We start from the raw sequence: 23,947 nt of genomic DNA, 5'->3' as shown, positions 1-23,947 counted from the left end.
CATGGCGCCGAATGTCTCCGAGGGAGAGGAGAAGCTAAGAGGGGAGGAGAGCAGCAGAAGAGCAGGAGGCAGGTGCGGAGAAGGGGGGGGGGGGGCAAAAACAAAAAAAAAAGAGGGGGGAGGGATGGAGGGGGCGGGGCGAAGGAGGAGGTGAGGGCTGGAGCGTCATCCCAGCCGGCCTCAGAATTGATCAGATAGGTTTTGCAGAGGACAGCAATCACAATTTAATGTGATCGAGCACTGAAGATGTTGCGGAGGCCATGGCGGACAACTTCACCAGGTTTGTGAGCGCCATTGGGGACAAGACGAGGCCCTTTGTGCTCGATGGCGGGCAAGCGACTCAGATGGAGCGAGAAGGAGTTGACCTGTCCGGTCACTTGTGGTCGGCAAGGTGACCATGCGCAGATCCTCTCATGCGACTCACGTCCTTCAGGCTCCTGTGCGACAACCCCGCCATGATCAAGAAGACGCATGTCGCGTTCTTCCTCGCGGGCGCTGATGTCGTGGTTTCTGCGTCGTATCAAGGTACTGTTGAGGGGTTCAAGCGGGCGGGCATGAGCGAAGAAGAGGGGAAGCGTCTGCTCAGGTTCAGCATCCAGCTTATCAAAGAAGCGAGAAACGAGGCGTGGGAGCAAATGGTCAAGGACGGGAGCTCGGCGGGGAGGATCAAACCTTTCGCAGGAGCGAGTGTGGGATGCTATGCCGCAAGCCTGGCAGATGGGTCCGAGTACACCGGTAGCAGTTACGGGATCACGCCGGAAGAGCTCAGGGGGTTTCACCTGGAGAGGCTCAAGTTGTTTGCAGAAGAAGCTCCTGACGTGTTTGCATTCGAGACAAGTGAGCTGTTTGCTGCGTGTAGCTCGTCACTCATCTTCTCCTAGTCCCCAACATGATGGAAGTTGAGGCCATCATCGATGTTCTTAACGACCCTCAAATCCTCGCCACCAACATCCCGGCCTGGATCTCGGTGCTGCTCAACTCTAGCTGGACGAGGCCATCTGACTCCCGCTGCTCCAGGTGTGCTGCAAAGATGACGAGACGCTGTCCAGCGATGAATCCGTTGAAGAGTTCGCCAAGTTCGTGGCGTCCAGAGTACCATCGGTGGGTTGCCGCCTGTGCTGGAGGGGGGCTGAGGGGCCTGCAGACCAGGCTTCTCGTTTCCGTGGGAGTGAATTGCGTTCATCCTCGGCATGTTGAGAAGATTCTGAGCACCATGAGAGCTTATTGTGACCTTCCGCTTGTGGTGTATCCCAACAAGGTGACGAGCGACGGCTACGTCGGGTTCTTGACTTGATGGTCAGGGAGAGAAGTTCGACACCGCGAGGAGGGAGTGGGTACCAGGGACGGCCATGGACGATGAAGGTGAGGAGTAAATTTCTTGTCAGGTTGCGAGGAATGATGGGTTGGCAGACTTCTGCAAACTCTCAGATTCATGGAGGGCAAACGGGGCCACGATGATCGGGGGGTGCTGCAGGACAAGCGTTGACACTATCCGTCTGTTGAGGGAGCGACTAATGAGATGAAGATCAGACTGTGATGGTACTTAACTTCGGAATTTTTTCACTTTGTATTTCGTAGAAATAACACAGTTGAATGTGAAACTAACAATGTTGGATGTGAAAGTAAGGCTAATGGAATGTGAAACTAATCATGTTAAATGTGAAACTAACGCAATTGAATGTGAAACTAACGTTGTTAAATGTAAAAATGGCACGGTCATTCAATACCCCGGTGCAAAGCTTCCAAAGTTGAGTCCGACCAGAGAACTAAAGTACAAACAAGATCTTCAACAAACAAGAGAGGAAAGCCCTCTGTGCTTATTCAATCTGCCGCGGTAACCAAATTCTCGGCATGGAAACATAACGATAATTGACACCAAAAATCGACGATTAGGCGATATTGTCAAGTTTTCAAGTGAGGGTTGCTGACTTGTGTTCCAGCTGAGATGCTCGACACAGTCATGCTGCTTTCTCCTGCATGTCAAGCAGTCCACTCCATTCGTCAAGCTCCAAGCTCGTGTCCCCTCCTCCAGAACCTCACCCCCCCCCCCCCCCCCCCATCCGAAGAGTCTCTACTTGTCATCCTATCTCTTCATCTCCTCTATCTCATAGTGCGAGATCTGACTTAATTCCCCATGGGCGGAAAGTTTCACTGCGGTAAGGTCAGTGAACTGCTTTAAGTTCTCCCCGCCCCCCCCCCACCTCCCCTGTAACCATGACAACGACCAACTATCTCGCTACTCCTTGAACATACCTGATCTCATTGAACACAAAGCAGAAGGCTTGGTCATCCCTCAAAAAAGTTCTTTCCTGTTTCACTTGAGTCAAAGCCAGACACTAGGCAGGACCTTTCTATTGAGCTTACCTTGTCATTGGCAGTGACTTCTCCTGCACAGGGATGGCCATACTGGCACACCCACACCTCCTCCACATTGTCTCTTATCAATCGCCCAAGTGAACCTTCCTCGCCATTAGCTGCACAACCAACGGTAAAAGCAGAGCTTACCTGTCACGTACTCTCCATACTTAGCTGGGGGCGAGTCCACCAGTCGCTCGAAGATTTTCTCCCAGCTCTCATGGAGGAAGCAATCTTTGCCGAGTGATCTCTCCGCTGCTCTCGTCGACTTGACCTCTTCCCCCACTTGCCCGCGGTCGTTAGAGATGCAGATAGTCTCTTCCTCACACAGCTTCACTCCGGCGTCCAAGATCACATTCGAAGACCATGAAGCATGCTTGCAATCGATCGGATTGTCCATCAAGTTGACCGAACAGTTGAGGCTCGAGAAGGCGTCTGATTCAACACAGCGAATTTGGTTACCAAAGAGTGACAAGAACGTCAGTCGAGAAAGTCCTCTCAATATCTCTGCTGACACAGACGACAAACGATTTTCGCCAAGGTCAAGCCACTCCAAGTTTGAAAGTGCGTGGAACGTACGGGCAGGAAGGAATGAGAGTTTGTTCCCCGCCAACCAAATCTGCTTCAGGTCCCTAAGGTCCTCGAATATGTCTTCCGGGAGCGTTGTGAGCTGATTATGCTGGAGAAGAACAGCCTGCAAGTGCCAGAGCCCTTGAAAGACTCTCTCAGGCAGACTTGAAATTTGGTTGAGGTCTAGAACGACTACTTGTAGGTTTCCCAGGTCACCGAGCAATCTCTCGGGAACGTGGGTGAGATTGTTTTGCTCGAGAGATAAATAAGTCAAGCTCTTGAGGTCATCAAACACACCGGATGGGAGGCTGGAGATCTTGTTGTTGCTAAGTGAAAGATAGGTCAGTGCCGGCATGCCCTCTCTGAAAACTTCCGCTGAAAACTTCTGAATCTTTCGCGAGCTCAGAGATAAGGCTGTACAACCCTCTCCACAGCTTCCCGTCCTGGTCAGTTCACCAGCTCCTGAGACATGGAAGACACAAGAACCACAAGTGACAGAAGCATGCTCGTCGTCTCCTCTCACTGTCAGTAGCAACCAGATAAGCCACAAGCAGCTTCGCTTCATCCTCCTCCTCCTCCGTCCCCTCCTCAGGTTTTCTTGTTATCCTGTCGGGCCAGTTAACTTCGGACTTGAACCGGCGGTCCACCGTGACCGGACGGACTGACTGAGCCCGGCGCTCGGAGGCTCACGGTGCAGTGCCGGGCCGCCGGGCCGCGTGCCACCCGGCCCGGCGGCGTACGGCGGTACGGAGCACCGAATGTGCCTTTTACTCAAAGTGAGGAGTTTTCAGTTGAACGCTCTGAGCGTACCGTCATATTATGGCATCAGGGCGTCCCGCGGGAGTCCGGCACTGCGCGGCAGCAATGGTGCCCGGCCGGGCGGCCGGCGGCCCGGCTGGCCCGGCAGTCCGAACAGTCGGAATAATTGACCGTACAGCGGCCTTTACTCAAACTTAAGTGAAACAGCCTGGTAGTACGGTAAATGTGAGTAAATTTTACAATGATTTGTTGCCTGCTGATCCTTTGCTGGATCATTAACCCAAAATGGCAGGGGTTGCGTACGAAGTAGAATGCAGTGAGGAGCATGAAGACAACACGTATGAAGACCTTGGCATCGAGGAAATTCATTCCACAATTATCTTGAGTTGTGTGAAAGAAGAATGTGAATCTGACTGGCCTCCGACTAATGCAGAAGAACCTACGCCAAGAAATCAAACTACAGACCCACAGAGTTCTAGACGACCCACGATGCTCATTCTATGCTATCTCGAAGATTCCTCTGTTTTGTTCGATCCTAAGATTCAGCACTATTTCGATGTCTCTTTAGACCAGGCGATCCTTCCCTTCCTCAAGCAAATCCACGCCGTTGGAGCAGAGGACTCAAGCGTTGCTCTGATACGATGCGATAGAAGAGAAGCAGTGGTCTCAGAGCGTGAGCTCTCCTACCGCACTGCCAGGCTGACAGCTGATGACGTCACCACCTTCGATGATCTAGCGCTTGCCTTCAACATCATATGTCCCATCAAGGCCAGACAGGCATTTGCGCAGAGTTCAGCACATGAGAGTAGAGACTGACGAGCTTGCAGGTGGTCTTCATCCAGCGCAATCAATCCTGCGGCACTGAGATGGAGGTGATCTTTCAGAACAAGTTCTTCATAGGAAACCTTGTTGATCACAAGAGACAATTCCTCGAGCAGCCTCCTGTCATCACCAACATTCTCCCGGACTTCAAGGTCTCTGTCAGCCAGAAAGCATGGCAGTACTCAACTAGCTCGAAAGGCTCCCTACTGTTCATCGGGACCTTTCGACCGAACAAACCGTACTTGTGGGTAGACGGTGAAGCTATGCAGACGTGCAGATCACGGCCAAACTGTGAGCATGCGGGACAAGGCTTTCATCTCACTGCGTACTCGTTTGCGGAGAAGCTTCTCAAAGCCCTGTATCAATCCTCAGATCTCAAGGGCATCTGCCGCTTTCTCTGTCGGATAGGAGCTCTGCTGCCCAACATGAATGCCTATCAAGCAAGCTCTCAAGCCGATAAGCGATGCAGATACAGCAAGCAAGCGATGATAAATCAGCTGATGAACGTGTCCGTAATGCGAGGGTTCGATGGAGTTGTAGAGGAATTGGCGAACATAGCTCTCATGTTCTATCAGCGTATTCCCTACATCTCGGTTGACCTCAAGGGATTATTGGATGCCGATGTCGGTCAAGCAGAGGAAAACAACACGACTAAGAGCGCTGAGAAGTCTAGCGACTTCATCGACTTCCATGCACTTGTGATCTTTGCCTTTCAAGAGCAAGTGCATCTGGAACACCTGCTGACGTTGTCTAGCTCTGAAGAGCAACCTAGTCTTCAAAAGCTTCTAACATTGTTAGCCAGACATCTCTTTCTTTGTCCCCGAGGACTCACGAATGCTCATAAGGGAGGCTACAACGAGGAAGAGCTATCAGACAAAGAAATAACAGAGATCATATCTAAGTCCTTCGAAAGCCCACGCTCGCCTTCCAAGGAGCAGGTGAGCTTTGCGAGCCTGGGGTCTTCGACTCAACAGGAAGCAACCAGGACACTTGTGACTCCCGGATGCAACAGGACACGTCGGGTGAGAACCCAACGAAGAAGACGCTCCTTGGATTGTCGCGGGAAAGGGCTGATGACCTGAAGAAAGGGAGAGTGCTGCTAGAAACCACGGTGAAATACAAGCATAGCATGTGTGAGCCAACTGAGAGATATACTCTAGAATGTCGAGCAGATAAGGAACAAGATCATACAGATGCGGGACGAGTGCACACGCTTCCAAGAGAATGTACATCACTTATTTGATCTTGCGCTTTGATGGTAGAGAGAAATTCAGAATCCAACATTTTGAAAGTATCCTTTGCTATCTTAGCTTATGTCAACCATCCCAAAATCGAAATTTGAATCAACTTGTAAAATGGAGGAGGAGAAGCTGAACGAAAGCATTTGTGGTGAAAGAGATCGGTCTTCCCTATCTGCTTCTGTACACTTGCATAATGTGTGCTGGAATGAAAATTTTCTTGTCAACACATTCTTCGATGTTGTCTTACATTGCATAAGGTGAAATCAGCAAGTAAAGTGCGATATTATTTCGCAAATGCATCATATTACACAATTTTGTGATCAAAATCGCCCGTCGAAATGTTTTCCCCTTTCAAGGCGTCTCAATCGTCGATGAAGAGAGGATTGACCCGCGACCCATTATTCCGCTTGCTCTCATCCGACTTGTTACGCATCTTGGTATAGAACTCAATGACCTGCTCCCATCAATCACAATACGGCAGCAAGAGCAGACTTGTCGGGTACCCGAGGATGTGCACGGACGTTGCTGGGAGCGAAGTCGAGGAGCCTCAAACCATCTAGGGATGAAACCCTCGAGAGAGCCACATAAGCCTTGACAAAGAACAAGTCAGTCCACCTCTTCCTTCAAGGAGAGTGCAAACTAGACCTGACCAGGCTCGAACACGTCTTTGAGGCTCATTTCCACCTGTAATTTGCCAATCTAGTGAATCCTAAGCAAAGAGCGTGGTGAAGGTCGCACAGACCTTTGACAAAGTCATCCCTTGGCACTTGTGAATCGTGATAGCGTACGCTAGACGAAGGGGGACTTGAGTTCGCCTTGCTATGACCTGCCAACAACGTCAAGAGCGAAAGAGACAGAAGAGCACCCTCACCACTCCATTTGCTTCGACGTTGAAATCTTCTGGGTATATCACAACCTCGATCTCGTCCATTGAAGTGGTTTCAAATCGAACGACCTACGACCGATTCTAAGAGAAAACAGAGAAAATGCATCATGCATCCATACACACCGGAAAAGTTCCAATCCTGCCTTCTTCAGGATCTTCTATCTTCCTAAATTCTATTACGACACCTCGCAATCCATTGATCAAGCCCCTGGAGAATGCATGAGTCATGCTAAGATGACAGCGGAATATCCTTACATCTCGGTATCTAAATTCTTCAGCAACATCACTTGCGCACCAACCTTCAATTCCAAAACCTCTGGAGCGAGGCCTAGAAAATACCAATCAATTCCTCGCGTTGTCAGACATTCCAGGGTACAATTCTTCTTGAGCTGGTCAAGCCAAGGCTGCTCACCCGAATCTGAAGCTGTCAACTTCTGTATGACAAACAGCATGTTAAAAAGAATTCGATCAACCAGGCGATTGTGAGGATAATAATGCTCCAGTAACACCTAGGAGCTTCATGAGATGAAATGAAAACATACCAGTGTTTGGGAGTTAAGTAAAGCAAGGCTTCTAGAGTTGATTTCATCTACCTGTTAATCGCATCAGCCAAGAACCAGAGCTGGAAAAGATCGAGAATACTTGCATATTCCTGCTGTAGAGCTTTGTCGCACTGATCTCACCATCAATTTTGTTAGACATGGTCGCTCTTAGCTTTGTTGTGATCTCAGGTGTGCAAACTCCCCAGCGAATTGAATTCCTGACAGTTGAACATCAAGAATAGCATAACAGTAAACAGAAAGGCTCACAGCATATCCACAAATTCTTTCTCAGACTGACGGAATACCTAGTCAAGATCAAGACTCGGAATGAAAGGAAGATTGTTCAAGAAGCCAAGTTCAAGGAAAATTTCGAACCTTGGTAAGTTCAACGTGAACATCCACGCACTTGTTCCATGCATCAGATTCAAAGCAAAACTTGACCTGTTTCAGATTTGAGCAGCAAACATATCAGTCAAGATCGTATCACTTGCTTCCCATTCTTAGCAACTGGTGGAAGCTGCAAGAAATCGCCGACCTATCAAGACGAAAATTACTTTCGCAAGCTTTTACTTGAAATCTGAAAAAACAAAACCGAGAGAATGCATACCAGAAGAAGTTGAATGCCCCCAAAAGGCTTCTTCGAATTCCGTACTTGCGCAGCGATGCCTTCAAGCTTATCAAAGAGCTCAGCATCGAGCATTGAAACTTCGTCTATGATCAAACATTTCGTCTCGTGCCATCTTTTCCTTGCATTTCGATTATTGTTCACCTTCTTAACTAGATCCTGTAATGATCCTTCGCCAATGCCGATACCAGCGAAGGAATGTAGACTGCTGCCTCCAATATGTGTAGCTGCTATCCCTGTTGTTGCAGTAACAGCAACAGCACTCTTTCCAACTTTGTCACGCAGACCCGAGATGACTGAATGCATCAAATGTGATTTGCCAGTACCACCACATCCTGTAATAAAGGCGCTTTTGCCGCCCATGACCTGATCATATACAGCCCTCTGCTCATCAGATAGCAACTCCACATCCCCTTTCTTGTTTTTTTTTCTGTAGTCAGACGTTTTCGACGACTTGCGAGCTTTCTTTGATTGAGCTTCGTGCACATTTTCCATCTGCTTTGCATGCAATTCATTATCCTTGGCTCGCTGCTCCTCCAGCTTTCGCTTCCGTTCAATAGCCTTTAATCTGTTCTCGTTGATCCTCTCGAGGACATGCGGGGGCAGCTGATTCATGTTTTTTGTAAACCTGTGTCCAATCAGTACGAGTGCTAGGTAAGAACAAGACATTCATCATGGTGAATCTTCAGTGGAAGGGTGTATTGGATCAGAACAGCATCAAGCAGTCTCAGTAACCTCGTAGTAGGTAGATGCATAAGGCATATCCCTTGTATCGTTTGTGTATCATGAAACATCACTTTGCAGTCCTGAAACTTAATTTTCTTAGGTGCCTTTCCTGTGCCTGTCCCTCTCCGTGAGGCTTCTACCCACTTGCCTACTGTCTGCCTCTCTTCTCTGTCTTCCTTCGTTACTCCATGCCCTTCCCTCACATCTACATCGCCCTGTGCTTCCCGCCATGCCTGTGTGGCCATCGGTGGTCGAAGGACGGGGTGGGATGACTGGATCATGCTGGGATAACGGCGGGTGGGGTGGTCGCCAACTTTATTGGCGGGAGAACCGAAGCCTTCCGAATGGTGATCGTGGGCCGCCGCACCGGTTCCGGGTGGCGAGGCGGGCCCAGCTCCAGAGGTAGGGTGGTGAAAATACCACCGGTGGGATATTCAGAAATTGCAGACAAGTACCGGGTACTAGAAGGCTAGTATCCTAGGAAAAGGTCGGGTAGAGCAAATAACCCCCTGATATCTTTCCCACAGACAAGCCGTGTCTCTTCGCATCCATGGCTCGAACAGGAGACGAAGCAGACGACATGCGGGGCGGGGAGGGCAGGAGGCAGACAGGATCGAGACGTGAAGTGATTGCGAAGAGTTAGATTCTTACACATGAAGAAGGCCTCAGAGGAGTCCGAGCAGGTGCACAAAAGCTAAGGAGTTTCGGCAGTAAGGATGGAATGAGCAGATCAAGAACAATGGGAAAGAAAAGAATGTAGTCGAAGTTTGATGTATTGTAAGGCGTTAATTATGGCACACGACAAGGGTTTTTTTTCAATGCATGCTCGTCTGAAGAGCAATGTCGAAACACACTAATTTGTTCTGCGATTGCTCGGAAACACTGATCGTTACAGAACTATAGGCAGAAAGTATCGTGTTGTGAAATGTGCCCAATGCCGTTTTGTTGTTTGTTAGCACTACAAAGATTGTATTAGGTATTTTATTGCTGGCTGTTCTGAATAACAGCTTGTTGGGACATAGATTGTAGATAGTTTTTCGGCATTTGGTTCAAAATCCATACAGTACTCGTACGGTATTCCATGAGTTCATGTGTAAGACACGAAATCGTCTGCATGACGATGAATATATAATGATTAAGTGTGTTCTTGTGACGAATTCGTTCTTGAATGTAGGATGCTCGTTAGTGTTGTCAGAAATGCGCCGATGCTCTTCAGCTCCTCCGTTGCCGGGATTACCGGCATGGACACCCCAGGCATCACCCAATGCACTGTGAACAACAGCGGATTCTTCGTCTGCAACAACTCGGTGGAAGACCTCCAGTACCCCAGCTACAGCACTGGCAATGGAAGCGACGTCGTTTGGGAGGGTGAGATTGTACCTCGGGGTCGCATCTTGTTACTCACATTCCCTCCCGTTGCAGGGCCCACCGATCAAAACCTCAACTCTTGCGTTACTTGCCGCTTCCTCAACTGGAAGATGTAAGCTAATTTCCATTCACTATACAGAAAAATGTTGCCATGCTTTCGGTGCTGACAGACTAGGAGTTGAAAGAAAGTAAAGGAAAGATCTCTGATCTCACGCAAGTTGCTGCTTCAGTTGGCTCCATCTTTTGAGTGCTTCATAGATTGCTCTTTCTTTGTTTCTGCAGGGGTCAGATACAGAACTATCGTTCTGCCTGGGCGTGACATTCCCCTGTGATCTCTTGTATGTCCGATGGGTGGTTGTGCTCTTGAAGTTCTTGATGGGTCTCATCCGCTAGTTTCAGCATTTCCTGAGGATCGTGTGATGATGGCAAACCTGCTGTTAATTGCTTACCTGCAGGATTTCAATTTCTTTCTGTGTCGCTAAGTGCATGATCCGTTCCGATGCCTGCATCCGTTCTTCCGCAAGCGTTCTGTTCCAGACTAACCCAACAAAACACTACAAACCTCCTTCACCTCTCCAGGTCCTTCCTACGATTGGCTTTCACGTAGTGCAAGGCTTCCTTCCTCCTCTGTTCCAGTTGCTACAACGAAGCTTTAGAAATCCAACTGCAATTCAAACTCTTCGAGGCAACCTGCTCTTTTACGACTTCCAAGTACAGCGCTCTTCCTGACTGTCGTTTTAAAGCTTCTAGATTCTCTTCCTGCGTCCAGGCATTCCCTTGAGTCCTGCTGCTCTTAATTTCAGCCATTGACGTCACTTTGACCTCATAACTTACTCGTCTAGATTTGCGGCTGACTCGGGCTGATTGTGCACACAGGTAACATCTCGAGCAGGTTCTAAAATCACTATGACGCTTACCTTAACAGGTGATGAGATTCGCAGCGGGTCTCGTCTCCAATAAAACTTCTTCGGGGTTTTGCTTGGAGCCCTTCAACAGGAGCAGACCCGTCAACAAACTTCTTGTCTCTCGCAGGTCTTACTGCTTCAAGGCCGTCGCAGGTCTGCGAGATCTTTCTGGCTCAGCCGCTTCTCTTGTACGGAGGTCGGCAACCTTGTGGCCTGTGATGTTTGAGCTCTGAGGGAAGCAGGAGGTCGAGAACCTGTCGGAGCACTCTTGGGTCTCATGCATGTAGAGAGCTTCGGCTTCGGAGGAGCATACTATCAACGATCAAGACGCGTGACACAAACAATGAAAAAATTACATCTATCTTGGGAGGCGAAATGGAGCCAACTTCCGTAAACTTCATGCAGTCAGAAGTCATCTCACTGCAGACGATCTTACCAGCCGTCTCGTCTGATTCAGTATCATGCTTTGCAACCTCTCTGCGTCGAGAGTGATTCCCTTCTTCTCCACGAAGCTCTTTACTTGCTGCCTAGCTGATCAGGTTGGAACTTTAAGAAGAAACGAACTCGGTACATCATATCCTGTTTGAAGCCGAGCTCGTGCAATGAGCTCATCCAAGACCTTCTCCTGCTGCCTCAATTCGGCTTGTATATTCGCTATCTCTACTTGCTTCCTGGCTTTCAAAAAATTCATTCTGAAAAAATCAATCAAAAGCACATCGATGCAAGGTTGAGAAGTTACTTACTCTGAGATTCTTGAGTCGTTGTCTTTAATCTTGTTCATTATGTAATTCTGACGATGATTGTCTTCAATCCTTTGTTCAATCAAATGTGAGATGATAGCTTGTGCTGGTATGCAAACCTCAGTTTCGCTTTCTTGGCTTGGTTTTCAGCTTCTTTGAAGTGTGACATCTTGATTCTTTCCTCGTTTTTCAAAGCCAGCTTTCTGAGCGCCTCATCTGCAGTTCGCAATTTCGATTCCTGCTTTCTGCGTATTTCAGAGCTTCTGATTTCTTCCATTCGTTCCCTCCTTTCTTTCACAGCATTCATCCTTTCAAGGTGAGTGCTTGGAATTCCACTTGTTCTGCATGTAGGAGACCTTGCTCTGTCTTGGATGCCTTTGAGAAACAATCGTTTCCTCTCCACCGCAGCCAGGAACTTTGGCACGAGGCCAGTGGTGAGTTGAGAAGTTTTCTTCAAGACAGGAGAAGGGCATCGGTCGATGTGATCGCTGTGGTCGAGCATGGTGGAAACTTGATCTTGAATGGCTAGAAGTAGATCAGTCCAGGAAAGATGATGCAAGATGATGGAATACCTCGATCTACCAGCAACTGCTCGAGGACCGCTCGTTTCCGATTGACAGTTTGCTCTGCCTTGGTTCTCTCTTTCTTTATCGCAGCATCAATCTTGCTTTGAAAGCCTCGCAAGAATTCGTCTCTCTTCTGGTTCGATCTCTGTAGATTTTCGTCCTTCTGAATTTCTTTTTGGAATGATGCTCTTGTGGACTCCAATACCTTCTGAATCAATTCTTCCTTGGAGAGCAACATTCCCTTGAGAACTGTTTCTGCAGATTCTGTTCCGCAGTTTAAAAGTGTCTGTACCTTGAGCGCGAACTTTTCGTCACTTATTCGTTTCTTTCCCCATATTCTCAACAAACGTTCGTACTCTGCTCGTTTCAATTCTGCATCGCAAAGATCCCGACAGCTCGTACCATACGCCTTGCAGACTTCTTGAAAGTATTTGCTAGACAGTATTTCTTCCGTCAATCCTCTTGGAAGGGGGTAGATGCCAGCCTCGATATCGTCCAACTCCTTGACTGTTAAGCTAATTTCCTCTTCGAGGTCTTCTTTCTCCCTTCGCTTCGCCTTGAGAAACTCATCCACCTGCTCGACTTTCACCCCTGTCGTCTCCTGCACCTTGTTCTCATACTCTTCCGTGGTGAAGACTCCTCCTTCCTTGAGTTGCTTCAGCCTTTCCAGTCGGCTTCTGACTTTCTGCTCCTCCTGCAGCTGCTCTTCTTCCAACCCCAGCATCGCCATGGCTGTCGCCCTCTTGCCTGCCATGCCTGTCAACGGTCGGGCCGAAACATGTGACGACGAGAGTTGCTGATAGTGACGGCTTTAATTAGATGATTCTGCCTACCATAGCAACTCTGAGGCATAACCGGAAAACACCATTGATAGCCTAGTATTTTATTGAGGCGGGTTTGTAGGCTTTATCCTCCCCCTCCTTTGTTTGCTCCGGTTTGCCCTTCTTTTTCAGTCAATACATTTACGATAGCCACGAGGCGGACGAGACCCGGCACCGGGCCAACAGGCTCGAACACTAGCTAGAGGTAGTCAATGCGTGAAGTGATGGGGCTTGTTTGCCTTGTTTTTCTTACTCTTCCTCGGAAACATTGAGGATCATATCCCTCAGTGTTTGAAGTGACAATCATTGAATCAAGATTGCGCGCAAACAACATTGATGATCACAACTGTTCAGGCAAGAAACACCTGCATCTACATTCTCACCATGACAGTCAAATCCATGGGCTTGTAAGGCATCACTCATACGTGATCACCCAGTGATAGCCTGCTATTTTTTCAACTAGTACGTTGAAATCAAGATATGAAAATCAGGGTTGTGATCATCAGATAGGGACTGCATCTTCACTTCACTTTCAAAACAAAAGATTTGAAGCTATCAATTCAATCTCTGGACCTGCACACTCTTGATGTTGAGATCATTTTTCCCTAGTTACTTTGCTGCGTTGCAGCAAGTTTGGGTCCACTACTCAACTCCTTCATCTGTTGCTGAAGTTTTTTGATGCCTTTCATCACTTGCTTGAGCGAGATATCGGTCAAATCGTCATCACCTCCAAGGCTATACGCAAACTGATAATTCTCGTCATTTGCATTTCGCTCATATTCTTCGATTCCGAGAGCCCCGAGACTGTTTGGAAAGTCGCTTATGTGCCTTCTGGTACCAAACTTGTTGAAGATTGTTCTGGTCCATTGCTTGCTTTCATCAATCAGTTCAGTGGCTTCCTCGCTTGTCAGTCCGCATTCATTGACCTCTGAGCCACTCTCACTGATTGCTTCCACGAGACGTTTGATTCTGAAATGAAGAAAGTTGTTTGACAGCATTTGATTCAATCCATCTCTGTCTTCTTGCAACTTTTCTTCAATCTTCTGACGTGCTGCTGTTGGCATCAAATGCTTGATGAACAATGCCTCTAGCTCGTTCACTGTCAGTTTGTTTCCTGTTTCTAATTTCATGCGCAGCCTTTCACGCTCATCTTGAGAGGTCCTGGTCCTTTCTCCTGCCAGGTAGTAATGCTTGGTTTCCAGGTAATCTGGATCCATATTCACGCTGTAGGCGATCAAGTTTGCGTTGCCCCGCGTCCAGAAAGTGTCATCGTAGATATCAGGGACGTTGACGAGCCGCTTGAGATCGTCCTTGGCCTGGCGAGTGAGCACCCGCCTAGTGAGAATGTAACGAGACTCCCACGAAATCAGTTTGTCGGAGTCTATCTCTAAGATCTCGCTCCTATCAGAGTGGCTTGACTCCTTGATCGCCATGATCTCTGCTTTGCTGAGCCAGACGGGCTGGTATGACATCAACTTGGGATGTGTGCTCCACCAGGTCTTGTCTCCCTTCCACTCAATCAGAAACTCTTGCCTTGAGGAGTTGTAGCCCAGCACCCTTGATATGAGCGGCGGCCTACGGGCAGACATGATCTGAGCGTCAAGCAACATCCTCATCACCATTCCTTCCGGGAAAAATTCAGTTGACAAGAACCCCAGCTCAAACCCGTATTGACGAAAGTGACTGTAAACTCTCTTGATTTTCCTCATTGACCTTGCAATGGTTAATAAAGGCAAAAAGAACTCTAAAATTGTCATTCCCGGGGGGACATACTTGTTTCCTTGAAGTCTCTCAAGCCGATAACGCTTCAAATCTTCTCGGATCATGTCAAAAGCACTCAAGATTATGGCAAGAAACATGTTGATTAAAATGAGATAGACCAAAATCGTGATGGACCATAAAAATGCTATAGAGAAAGATCCCAGAGATGTGTCCGTATTGAATCCAAAGCTTTGAAAATCCACTTGACCAAACATTATGCTAAACACTGTGTTTACAGACTTGGGAACGGTGCTGAACTCATACATCCTACCTCTGTAGAAGTAATAACCAGCATATGAATAGGCAACAATGACAAGAAAAAACACGAAGAGAAAAATTACAAGATCTTTGGCAGCTTTCTGGAAAGTATCGCCGACAATACCGAGAGCGTTGCTGAACTCCAGATACTTGAAAAACCGAAAAATCAAAAAGAGCTGGAGCCATCCTGTGAGACCGCTATGAAATGACCACAGGACAACCGGCAAACTGGCAGCCCAGAATCTTTGTGGACTTTCAGGGTCTTCAGATGAAGTGACGTACATGAGGATCTTCAAGAAGTAGATTGGAGCGATGAACATGAAACAGATTAGATCCAGAAAGTTCCAAAAACCACCTGTACCCAGAACGTAAGCAGACCGCGATCCCATGATCACGGGGGAGTAGTAGAATTGTCTCAATTCGCGGAAAAGTTGAATGAGTGTGAGTGTGAGGAAAACGATTTCAAGGACCAGCCTAGCAATTCCATTTCCACTCGAATACATGCGCCTAAAGTCGCGAGTCCAGATCAATGCTCCATAGTCAGCGCAGAGCCAAGTGTCCTCACAAATTGAAGCTCTGCCTGAATCGTGGATTTCAAACACGCTCCTCACGACCGTTGTTATGTCCGTGGTTGGAAAGTAGAAAGTCGTCCACATAGACAAACTTGACGTCTTGTGCGTAAAAAGGCCGTCAGTCTCAGCCATAGCGAAGAAATTGAGGGCTTGTTCAGCCGTTGAAACATTCCAAACTCTTACTTGGCTCAAATTTCCAAATCGAGGAGAAAACCCAGGATTGTATAAGGGGACATGATAAGAGACATAGCCGTCAGCTGAGACTTTCTTCACTGCTTTTGTAAAGAACCGATCTCGCCAGGCTAAGAGAGCGTAGTAACCTGGTTGGGCTGCGTCTTGGTTGCTCTGGCGCCATCTTTCTGAATCCTCGGGAGGTCCAAACGATTGTGTTCTCAAATGTCCCAGGCAACGCTTGTTGGAGAAGTCAAACCCCTGATTGTCACTGCATAAGTTTTCCTGCCGCACTGAGAATTTGACAACAATCGGATCGACAGGCACCCTGCCATAGTAAGGAATGGTTGCATTTCCATTCGAAGGCCAAAGAGTTGGAACATAGACCTTGGTTATCCAGCTCTTCAAATCATCAAATGTTTGCATGTCATAGATGTTGTTCACTAAATTTGCAGGATCCCAGGAAGTTTCGTACAAGGAATCCTTGATTGATTGCATGTAAAGGTGCTGGTCCCAGACTGAATAAGGCAAGCACTGTCCTGTTCCACCGCAGTGAGGGGGGCCGAAACCGTTTGTTACCTCCAGGACCATGATGAAAATGAAGGTAGCAGCGTAAACCAAGTAAAAACAGAGCCTGAACACACCATGTCGAAACCTGGTTGACGATGAAAGCACATTCATGAACTGAAGAAGGGGGATGTATTGCTCCCGCTCATTCACAACTTTGTTCTCTGTTGCAAATGGTTTGGGCGGGTTGATGCCGAAGGGAGGAATGGAATATGCAAGACTCGCCTGTGCGCTCATCAAGGGGCAACGGCAGGTTCGCGCTGCTGCTAGGCTACCTGTAAGCGATATACTACCGAGCCGCCAAAAGTTGTGCTTTTGACCGTTGTGTAGTAAAATGATGGAGCCCAGCTGCTTGTCAAATTTGACCATACATTCACCACCAGAATGACAGTGCGGGTCCTGTAGTAAACAAGTGCCTGGTCAAATTTGACCTCCAGAGCGCAGGATTTTCATGATGAGGTTCTTGGTTTACGATGTGGATTCACCAGACCAGAGCTTGACGATCGCCGATTCTCTTGGATTCGTCGAGACTACTATGGGAACAATAGTAGGATCGGCTGGCTCCTGGTTTGTAAGCACATCGCAAAATATAAATGGCAGACCAAATCAAACTGTGGTTCCATCAAAGTTCTTGCGGAAGAATCGCAGGCTCGGTATGACGCGCTGCGATTCGTGATCAGTGGAACAGGGCTGAGAACCAAGACTGGGTTGGAATAGGATACCACTACGTCAAATTTCGAAGACAGTGCCAAGATCGCGAGCTTGAAGATGTCTTTTAGACCGAAGTCGTGAAAGACTCGAAAGATCCTACCTTCAAGCCAATAGAAATCCCTATGCATGTGTTGAACTTGTGCAAACTTGACACTCCGCTTGTGTTTGAGGTTTGGGGCTGGAAGGCAAGGTCGAACCATGACTTCCTGGAGCAAGTTACATGCTCAGCAGTCAAGCTTCTTCGAAACACCAGACTGGTGACAAACTTAGATTCGAACATTACTTAAACTCGGTCATGTAACTCTGAGCCTAGTTTCGAAAGAACCTTGAATTCTACCCCAACAACAGTATAACGACTGGATAATTCGAATATGTGGAGTTCTGCGCGTAGGCTTTTGGTCGGTTATGTATTGAGAACAATCTCCGATTGAAATTCCTTGACTCCTCCCGGCATCCAATGTAAGAATGAAAATCTCTGAATTGATACAGAAAGAATCGGCGAGGCATCTTGAGGATCTAGGTCGAACAGAATCAGTCCTCAGTGACAGCTGACACAAGAGATCTTTTTCAAGTCTGAACGCTCTTACGAGATCAAAGTGTTGCAACCTTGCGTTTGAAAATCGATGCATCATCTTTGAGGCTTCACGACGACTGACTGTGATCACCAAGAAATACATTCAATGCAGGAGACAAGATCTATGGGCTAATATTTTCAGAGTTCTGTGAATTCATCAACGTCGTCAACCTTGGATTCAATGAAGTGTCAAGAAATCTTGAACAAAAAGAGAAACAAGAACACACAGTGGATGTTGTTAGCAGCCTGGTCGAACCATCTTCTAGGATCTCCACCTGTCTCTTCGTTGAAGGATTCCGTCTTGGCTTCGCCTATCAATTCAGCAAGAAATCAAGAAAGAATACTGAGACGACGCATTTCTCAAACCTTTGAAGCAAACAATTGAGGACTCACAGACAAGAACTTTCCGCGGTCGCGCACATTCCACCAACCAGGAGCGAAGCACTTGAGGCAGATTGTGGGATAGCCGACTGAGCTGACAGCTGTCTTGAGACATGGATTGTAAAGCCATCGGATAGCTGCGGTACTATCCAAGAAATCATGCGCAGCGAGGAGACTCAAGACTTTACCAGTCTCGACCGAAGTTGTGTCCCTTGCATCCTTGTCCGTGCCCTAGGGGGAGGCCGAGGAAGTACATCAACTCTTCAGGATCAGGATGATGCGGCAGCCCTTCAAGCTCCGTCAAAGCGCATCCATACGAAGAGGAAGAGGAAGAGGAAGAGGAAGAGGAAGAGGAAGAGGAAGAGGAAGAGGAAGAGCTTACCTACAACGTGACCAAGCTCATGGCAGGCCGTGGCAACCAGCGCGTCTTCGACTGATCTAGGGAATACTTCTTCAGCTCGACGTTTGCGGAGGAAAACTTTCGCGCCGCATCGCTTGAGAGGCCATCGATTCGGTTTGACAGATGGTGAAGTATAACCGTTCTTGACATTCCATTCTCCAAAGTCAACTTCGATGGAGTACGTGTGTTGCGACATCTCTTCTCTGGTTTGCCCGGGAGAGTTCCTAACGTTCGTGTTATGACCTACGCTGAACAGTTTGCGCCCGCAATTCTCCTCCCAGATGTCAGCAGCCCGTTGAAACACACTGACAAGACGTTCAGAATCCTCTGGAACGCTGTAAGTTCTCTCAGAGGGGCAGACATAGAACGTAGAATCTGTTCCCCATCCTTCCATCTGATAGCAATCACCGCACTGGCACATGAGCTCTTTCACCAACTTGAACCATCCTGCTCGAACTGCAATCTGCAAAGGAGTATGTCCACGAGCATCATGATACGTATCCAATTGCCTTTCCCTCTTCAATGATGCTGTCAAATGTATCACAAACTAAACTTTCAAGCTCCTGGCCCTACCATCCTCGATGGAATCTTCGCTTCTTTCTTCGCTTCTTTCTACGCCGTTGGCTGCTCGCAATGCTGCTGACACATCTGAAAATCCACCTGAAGCTGCGAGGTGCAGGGCAGTCGGTGCGGCGGTTATCTTGCAAGGACAAGTCGACCTCGCTCCGCTGCAACCTAGATCAAAAAAATCTTGAATCGAGATTGAGCGCTACCTGACTAGCAGCAGAACCACCATCTCAAGCCTGCCTTGCTGCGCAGCAACACATAACGGGGGATAGCCTGCAGCCTTCGGGTGTAGGGGAGGTAGACTTTGGTTGTTCTTTGATCTCATCCTGTCCTGCAGTTTCTTTAATTTGTCATTCTTAGGTTGAGAACGTTGGTTCGATTCAACTTCAACTTCAACTTCAACTTCCAGGAAAGGCATCGGATCATGGATGGATATTTGATCATCAACCATCATCTTCCTGAGAAAGAGAAATTCTGATCGCCATCGATCCAGCTGCTTCCTGTCTTCGTCAGGGGCAAGAAATTTCTTTATCAAATTGGCATCAATACCAAGATAACCATGACACAGCTTCGTACAAGCATGTTCCCAAGAGTCTCTTTCTTCTTCACAGGACATGGACATGAGCGTCGCCATTATCATTGCAACAGATGACGACGAGTTCTTGTCTAGGGCTGCTCGCAAGCCCTCGCCCAACTCCTTCCATATGCCATCATCCCATCCCTTCTGTGTCACACTCCCGTGACCTCTTCGTCTTCTCCGATATCGTAGCAAGACTTCCATCGTCGCCATCCAGCTCGAACTTCCCACGGCTCCCTGCAGTTCCCCTTCCGCCATGCCTGGAGTGGGCGAGCCAAGTTCTTCAACCCTTGTTCATCCTGCTCAAACAGCTGCTCTGGTGCTGCTCAAAACGTCCGCTGAGTGTGGGGATGAGGCTCATTTTAGTAGTTCGAATTGGCGTGGGAAATGGTGGAGGGGGGATGCAGCGAACCAAGGGAAGGAGAGGACGAAACAGAAGCGATCAGTCGCAGCAATCTCGCTGGAGAAGGTGAAAGTCAGCTCAGAATGAGTTCTGAAGCCTCTCGTTCCTGTGAAGCAGACTATGATTGCACCAGCGGTCTGGACACCGGTGTTGACCTCGATTTAGTAAGCGATATTCTTGAGGAGATGATCGACTATGGCAGCGAAAGAACAGGATACAATGCTCAGCTATTGAAAAATGCTGTTTTTCATCTTCTGTGTCCTCACCAGTCTACAAGAACCAAATCATCCAGCTCCAATATCAATTGCCAACAAATTCCCATCGAGGTTGCAAAATCTGAAGTGTTGACTCGAAATACACAACAAAGAGCAGCAGACATGTCTGATCAAGGATCGCAGACGGAGGAGACATCTCTCCCATCTTCTGAAGAGATCGCGACTCAGACTGATGATGAGGAAAGGGAAGGGACGCACAGCAGCAAAAGTGCAGCAAACAAAAATACACCAACAAACGAGGTTTCACAGAAGATTGATGACCTTGAATGCACCATTCAAATTCTACATGAGCAGCTAGAGAAGCTTGCAAATGAAAATATTTCCAGCTCTGTATGTCCGGACTGTAAGTGCAACCGGGCTGTTCTGGATTGCAAGCAGGACTCTTGTAATTCGAAGGTGGAACCAAAGGAAGCCAACACCCGTCAAGCAGAGAACTTCACTGAGATCTCAAGACAGCAAAAGAAGGGAGACGTCTGGAATGATTCAGGGCATGGAGATGTGGGTCTTTGCCTCTCAGGCGGCGGACGCGATGGTCCAGTAAAAGTTTTGTCGATTTCTCCGGACGGTCCAATAGGCAGGAGCGGAGCTGAGATTCCCATAGGGTCTCGGATAGTCTCAGTGGACGCAAGGTCAGTCCTCTTGTCTTGTCTCTGTGCTCTGATTCTGCTATTTAGAAAAGTCGAACTCGAACATGAGGCCTCTCAGGTTCTAGAATGGTTAAGAGGACCCAATGGAAGCTCCGTGCAGATAGACTTGATGAAGCCAGAGGCTGGCAAGGATGATGAGGTGCATGTCGGAGAAGAAGGAGCAAAGATCTGACATGGAGTCTTCCGTTCTTCAGATAGTCTCGATGAAAGTTGTTCGTGGCTCGCCGCAGTTCTTGGACAGCATCCTGAAGGTAAGAAGAGAGCAAATGTTCCCTTGCCTTGAATACGTCCTTGAAATCCATGAAATGCAGAATGGACAAGGTGGTCAGGAATCTTGCAACCAAGAGCAGCTTGCGATCGAGTCTCACAGGCTAAGTGGATGGGCGACACGCTACCGGAAGAGCAAGTGCGGGCGGAGTCTGACGCAAACTGAGTTGGCTGAGACGACCCCGACCCCGCGGCCAACAAGAGATTTCGACTTGATGCGGAAGAAAAGACACAAGTCGCAGGACGGGACGGCTCGAGCTCATCCTGCTGCTGCATTGGCTTCCTCTGCCTTAAGTCAGGTGATAGATAGGTAGAGTATGAGACTGCAAAGGCGGGGCCTTGAGGTTTCACAGGTGCGTGTCTGAGGTCATGGTCCGGGTCACTCCAGCACTCCTCGGTGAGTCTTCACGGATGCTCTCAGATGGCGGGGAGCGGCAGAGGGACAAGACGGAGATCCACGTCCACCTGCATGGCATCACTTCCTCGTCAGCACATCCTGCGGCTGGTGACGCAGCAAGCCAGCCAACGACACAAGGGCATGCTTGCAGTATCAACCAGGTGAGAAGACTCTTATGCTTTCTCGCGATTTCATGTCTATCCTACAGGTAAATGGCACACAGAATCGAGAAAACATCTCATCCAATCCGTTGAGCTCAATGACAAAGCCCAGCACAATTCCTGCTGCTCCGCATCCTGCCCCACCACCACCACCACCTGCTCCACCACCCCCTCCTTTTGGTCAACAAGCTTCTTCACCCTTGAAGGGAGCTGGCAACCCTCCAGGTATGCCCATTTCTACTTCCAACTGCATCCATCTTACACACCAACTTTAGCGAGCCCCTTCAACGGTCGGCCGGATATTGTTTCCGCTCTTCAGAGCAGCCCAATGTTTCACAAGATGAGGGCGAAGCTTGACAAGGAGTCAAATCCTCGTACTGAGGGAGTTTGAAAATCGCTGTTCCATTGAGTCAAAATAAAAGATTTCCATTCTTATCCACTCCCAGCCTCAGCTGCTGCTCTCCCGAGTAAGTTCTCTTTCCTTCTGAGGTTGCAAGCTTCAGCTCACTTCCAGTGATATGATTCGCACAGTTTGAAGTCTACACAAACGTCACGGTGTGCAAGTCACAGCAGACTAACAACCTCAGGAGATTTCGGGTGCATCATGCACCAGTAGCAGATGGTTCCGTTGCGAATCTCCTCCTCCTTCATCAGCTCCACCAACATGCCGGAAATGGAAAGGTCGACATCTGTACACGCGTGTCCTGTGTGACCCTTGTGGCGACGCGCAGACGTTCTCCTGAGATAGTCAGGATCAGTATCGCATATCAGTGCATGACACACATTGCAGTCCACCTGGAGGCTACCAACCGGAAATAAGGATGACAAGAGTCGAACACATTCCCTTCCATTAAGATCTGATCGTATCCTCCTGTCATCGGTCCGATCTGCGGGTCTTGGACCTTTCAGAGGCCGAACCTCAAGTCTGAAACTTACTTGAGCGGAAGTCCTTTGGGGACGGACAATTGTGCTCGTGGAAAAAGAGGGGATTCAATCTCTTCTTATCCCTGCCCCTTCTTGTGAGATCAGAAGACACATAGAGTAGAACAAAACCTCGCAGCTGTAATGATCCAGCTCAAAGGGATGTCAAAATCAATCTCATGCGGATAGTTCACATATCCCGCGTTAAAAGTCTCTGCAAAGACAGCTACGAGGCAATGTCATGGTCATGCAGACAAAAGTAAATGCAAGTTCCATGTATCTGGACCACGTACTGAGGACCAAAGAACATCGCCGCCACAAGGTTCATCACATATTCACTGTACCTGCAAGAACGAGTCACTGCTCGCACAAGTGACGAGCAGTCCTACCACCACGAGACGTTTTCATATCGGAGGGTATACGGAAGCAGAAGGTCAACGGCATCGTGATGTAAGGCGATGAATAAGTGATCAAAGCCGTAGATCGAAACGATCTCGCCTTTCAAAGTCCTCACAACAAAGCTTTCCCAACATCAATATCACCTGCAGGATCGATCAAGTGATCCTCATCTCGCCTTGTTGCCCCAGGAACTGCTAGAGCGGGCTGCCAAACCCTCAGATAATTCTCAAATGTCCCTGCAAGGATCTTTCAACCATCACGCACGAGGTCAACAAGATCAACAACTTACGAAAAGGGCTGTGTCCGACGAGTCCAGTCTGAAAGTTCCGATGGTTTACAATCATGTCATCCACCATGAACACAAAGTATGAGTAGTTCCCTCTCAGCCGAGCTTCCTGCAGTAAGAAGTTGCGGCCCTCCTGAAAGCTGCTGCCCCTGACGTAGATGTACTGGAAGGGATGTCTATCTACAGATTGTGTTGTTTCCAATCTATCTCGGCATACTTGTCGGCAATAATGAATCTCTTCATGGCACTTTTCCTGGCATTCAAGTTCCACGGTTGGGGGGGGCTGACCCCAGATGCAGAAGAGGGCATCGGAGTCATCGTTTACAAGGTTGAGCTCGAATGTGATGTCCTCTTTAGTCTCTGCTGTGGCGAGATACACGAAATGTTTGTTGGCTTTTGGTGTTTTGGAGGACGAGCAATCGCTCAAAACCTGTTCGAGATCCTCCGCGTTGTATGTGAATGATCGCTGTTCAAGCACATCTATGAGACGATGAAGGTGGCTGTTGGAGGAATAGTTGGCCCAAAAGCGACGAACTTCTTGCTTCGTAGCGTAGTTTACATAGAATTGCTGTATGAGAGATCTCCATCTTTCGATGTCCCCCATCTCAAGCGACGAGACGGGGATGAAGAATGAGTGTCTGCGTGAGTAGTGGACTACCAGGAATAAGGACAGGAGATCAATGAAATCACTTGAACACCTGGATGTCCGATAAACGGTGAAATTCT

General features: G+C 48.3%; 9 protein-coding genes across 9 annotated transcripts; 4 read left to right on the top strand and 5 right to left on the bottom strand.

The window, feature by feature from the left end:
- Window positions 1–260: 260 nt before the first annotated feature.
- On the top strand, window positions 261–1,523 carry GUITHDRAFT_66436 (hypothetical protein; the record flags this gene model as incomplete). Its single annotated transcript, XM_005837921.1, has 7 exons — window positions 261–391; window positions 434–837; window positions 882–967; window positions 1,018–1,092; window positions 1,145–1,258; window positions 1,302–1,362; window positions 1,411–1,523. 7 exons carry the CDS (start codon window positions 261–263, stop codon window positions 1,521–1,523), a joined length of 984 nt encoding a protein of 327 aa, XP_005837978.1.
- A 1,283-nt stretch (window positions 1,524–2,806) lies between these two features.
- GUITHDRAFT_49653 (hypothetical protein) lies at window positions 2,807–3,265 on the bottom strand (the record flags this gene model as incomplete). The annotated part of the gene is made up of 1 exon (XM_005837920.1): window positions 2,807–3,265. A coding segment is annotated over one exon (459 nt), but the record flags the coding sequence as incomplete, so codon positions are not given.
- Window positions 3,266–4,173: 908 nt separating this feature from the next.
- On the top strand, window positions 4,174–5,762 carry GUITHDRAFT_135056 (hypothetical protein; the record flags this gene model as incomplete). Its single annotated transcript, XM_005837919.1, has 4 exons — window positions 4,174–4,398; window positions 4,512–5,444; window positions 5,519–5,617; window positions 5,679–5,762. The coding sequence occupies 4 exons, from the start codon at window positions 4,174–4,176 to the stop codon at window positions 5,760–5,762; spliced, it is 1,341 nt and encodes a 446-aa protein (XP_005837976.1).
- A 3,939-nt stretch (window positions 5,763–9,701) lies between these two features.
- Window positions 9,702–10,010, top strand: GUITHDRAFT_103582 (hypothetical protein; the record flags this gene model as incomplete). The annotated part of the gene is made up of 2 exons (XM_005837918.1): window positions 9,702–9,894; window positions 9,949–10,010. The coding sequence occupies 2 exons, from the start codon at window positions 9,702–9,704 to the stop codon at window positions 10,008–10,010; spliced, it is 255 nt and encodes an 84-aa protein (XP_005837975.1).
- A 181-nt stretch (window positions 10,011–10,191) lies between these two features.
- Window positions 10,192–12,859, bottom strand: GUITHDRAFT_103581 (hypothetical protein; the record flags this gene model as incomplete). Its single annotated transcript, XM_005837917.1, has 13 exons — window positions 10,192–10,299; window positions 10,344–10,422; window positions 10,466–10,521; window positions 10,812–10,881; window positions 10,934–11,012; window positions 11,054–11,111; window positions 11,156–11,219; window positions 11,273–11,322; window positions 11,371–11,491; window positions 11,543–11,611; window positions 11,659–11,784; window positions 11,896–12,064; window positions 12,112–12,859. The coding sequence occupies 13 exons, from the start codon at window positions 12,857–12,859 to the stop codon at window positions 10,192–10,194; spliced, it is 1,797 nt and encodes a 598-aa protein (XP_005837974.1).
- Window positions 12,860–13,531: 672 nt separating this feature from the next.
- GUITHDRAFT_103580 (hypothetical protein) lies at window positions 13,532–16,492 on the bottom strand (the record flags this gene model as incomplete). Its single annotated transcript, XM_005837916.1, has 1 exon — window positions 13,532–16,492. The coding sequence occupies one exon, from the start codon at window positions 16,490–16,492 to the stop codon at window positions 13,532–13,534; it is 2,961 nt and encodes a 986-aa protein (XP_005837973.1).
- Window positions 16,493–17,678: 1,186 nt separating this feature from the next.
- GUITHDRAFT_103579 (hypothetical protein) lies at window positions 17,679–19,723 on the bottom strand (the record flags this gene model as incomplete). Its single annotated transcript, XM_005837915.1, has 7 exons — window positions 17,679–17,711; window positions 17,768–17,851; window positions 17,907–18,066; window positions 18,110–18,209; window positions 18,304–18,849; window positions 18,895–19,049; window positions 19,095–19,723. 7 exons carry the CDS (start codon window positions 19,721–19,723, stop codon window positions 17,679–17,681), a joined length of 1,707 nt encoding a protein of 568 aa, XP_005837972.1.
- Window positions 19,724–20,245: 522 nt separating this feature from the next.
- Window positions 20,246–22,006, top strand: GUITHDRAFT_135053 (hypothetical protein; the record flags this gene model as incomplete). The annotated part of the gene is made up of 8 exons (XM_005837914.1): window positions 20,246–20,772; window positions 20,818–20,929; window positions 20,985–21,041; window positions 21,120–21,367; window positions 21,411–21,454; window positions 21,479–21,615; window positions 21,663–21,840; window positions 21,891–22,006. The coding sequence occupies 8 exons, from the start codon at window positions 20,246–20,248 to the stop codon at window positions 22,004–22,006; spliced, it is 1,419 nt and encodes a 472-aa protein (XP_005837971.1).
- Window positions 22,005–22,987, bottom strand: GUITHDRAFT_151126 (hypothetical protein). The gene is made up of 6 exons (XM_005837913.1): window positions 22,926–22,987; window positions 22,669–22,880; window positions 22,552–22,622; window positions 22,411–22,510; window positions 22,198–22,354; window positions 22,005–22,154 (listed from the first exon to the last, which is right to left on the bottom strand). The coding sequence occupies exons 4-6, from the start codon at window positions 22,491–22,493 to the stop codon at window positions 22,026–22,028; spliced, it is 369 nt and encodes a 122-aa protein (XP_005837970.1). The 5' UTR covers window positions 22,494–22,510; window positions 22,552–22,622; window positions 22,669–22,880; window positions 22,926–22,987; the 3' UTR covers window positions 22,005–22,025.
- Between the last annotated feature and the right edge of the window lie 960 nt (window positions 22,988–23,947).

This window comes from Guillardia theta (assembly GCF_000315625.1).
Source record: "Guillardia theta CCMP2712 unplaced genomic scaffold GUITHscaffold_13, whole genome shotgun sequence".
NCBI lineage: Eukaryota > Cryptophyceae > Pyrenomonadales > Geminigeraceae > Guillardia > Guillardia theta.
The sequence above is the reverse complement of the archived record's forward strand: the minus strand, read 5'-3'. Positions and strand labels throughout refer to the sequence as shown.

Excerpts from the sequence above, each read along its gene's own strand:
- GUITHDRAFT_151126 (XM_005837913.1), bottom strand. The coding sequence starts at position 22,493 with ATGACAGGAGGATACGATCAGATCTTAATGGAAGGGAATGTGTTCGAC. Across the intron at positions 22,355-22,410 it reads TTCCGGTTGGTAGCCTCCAG|GAGAACGTCTGCGCGTCGCC; the intron begins GTGGACTGCAAT and ends TGACTATCTCAG. Across the intron at positions 22,155-22,197 it reads TGCACCCGAAATCTCCTGAG|ACTTCAAACTGTGCGAATCA; the intron begins GTTGTTAGTCTG and ends ACGTTTGTGTAG.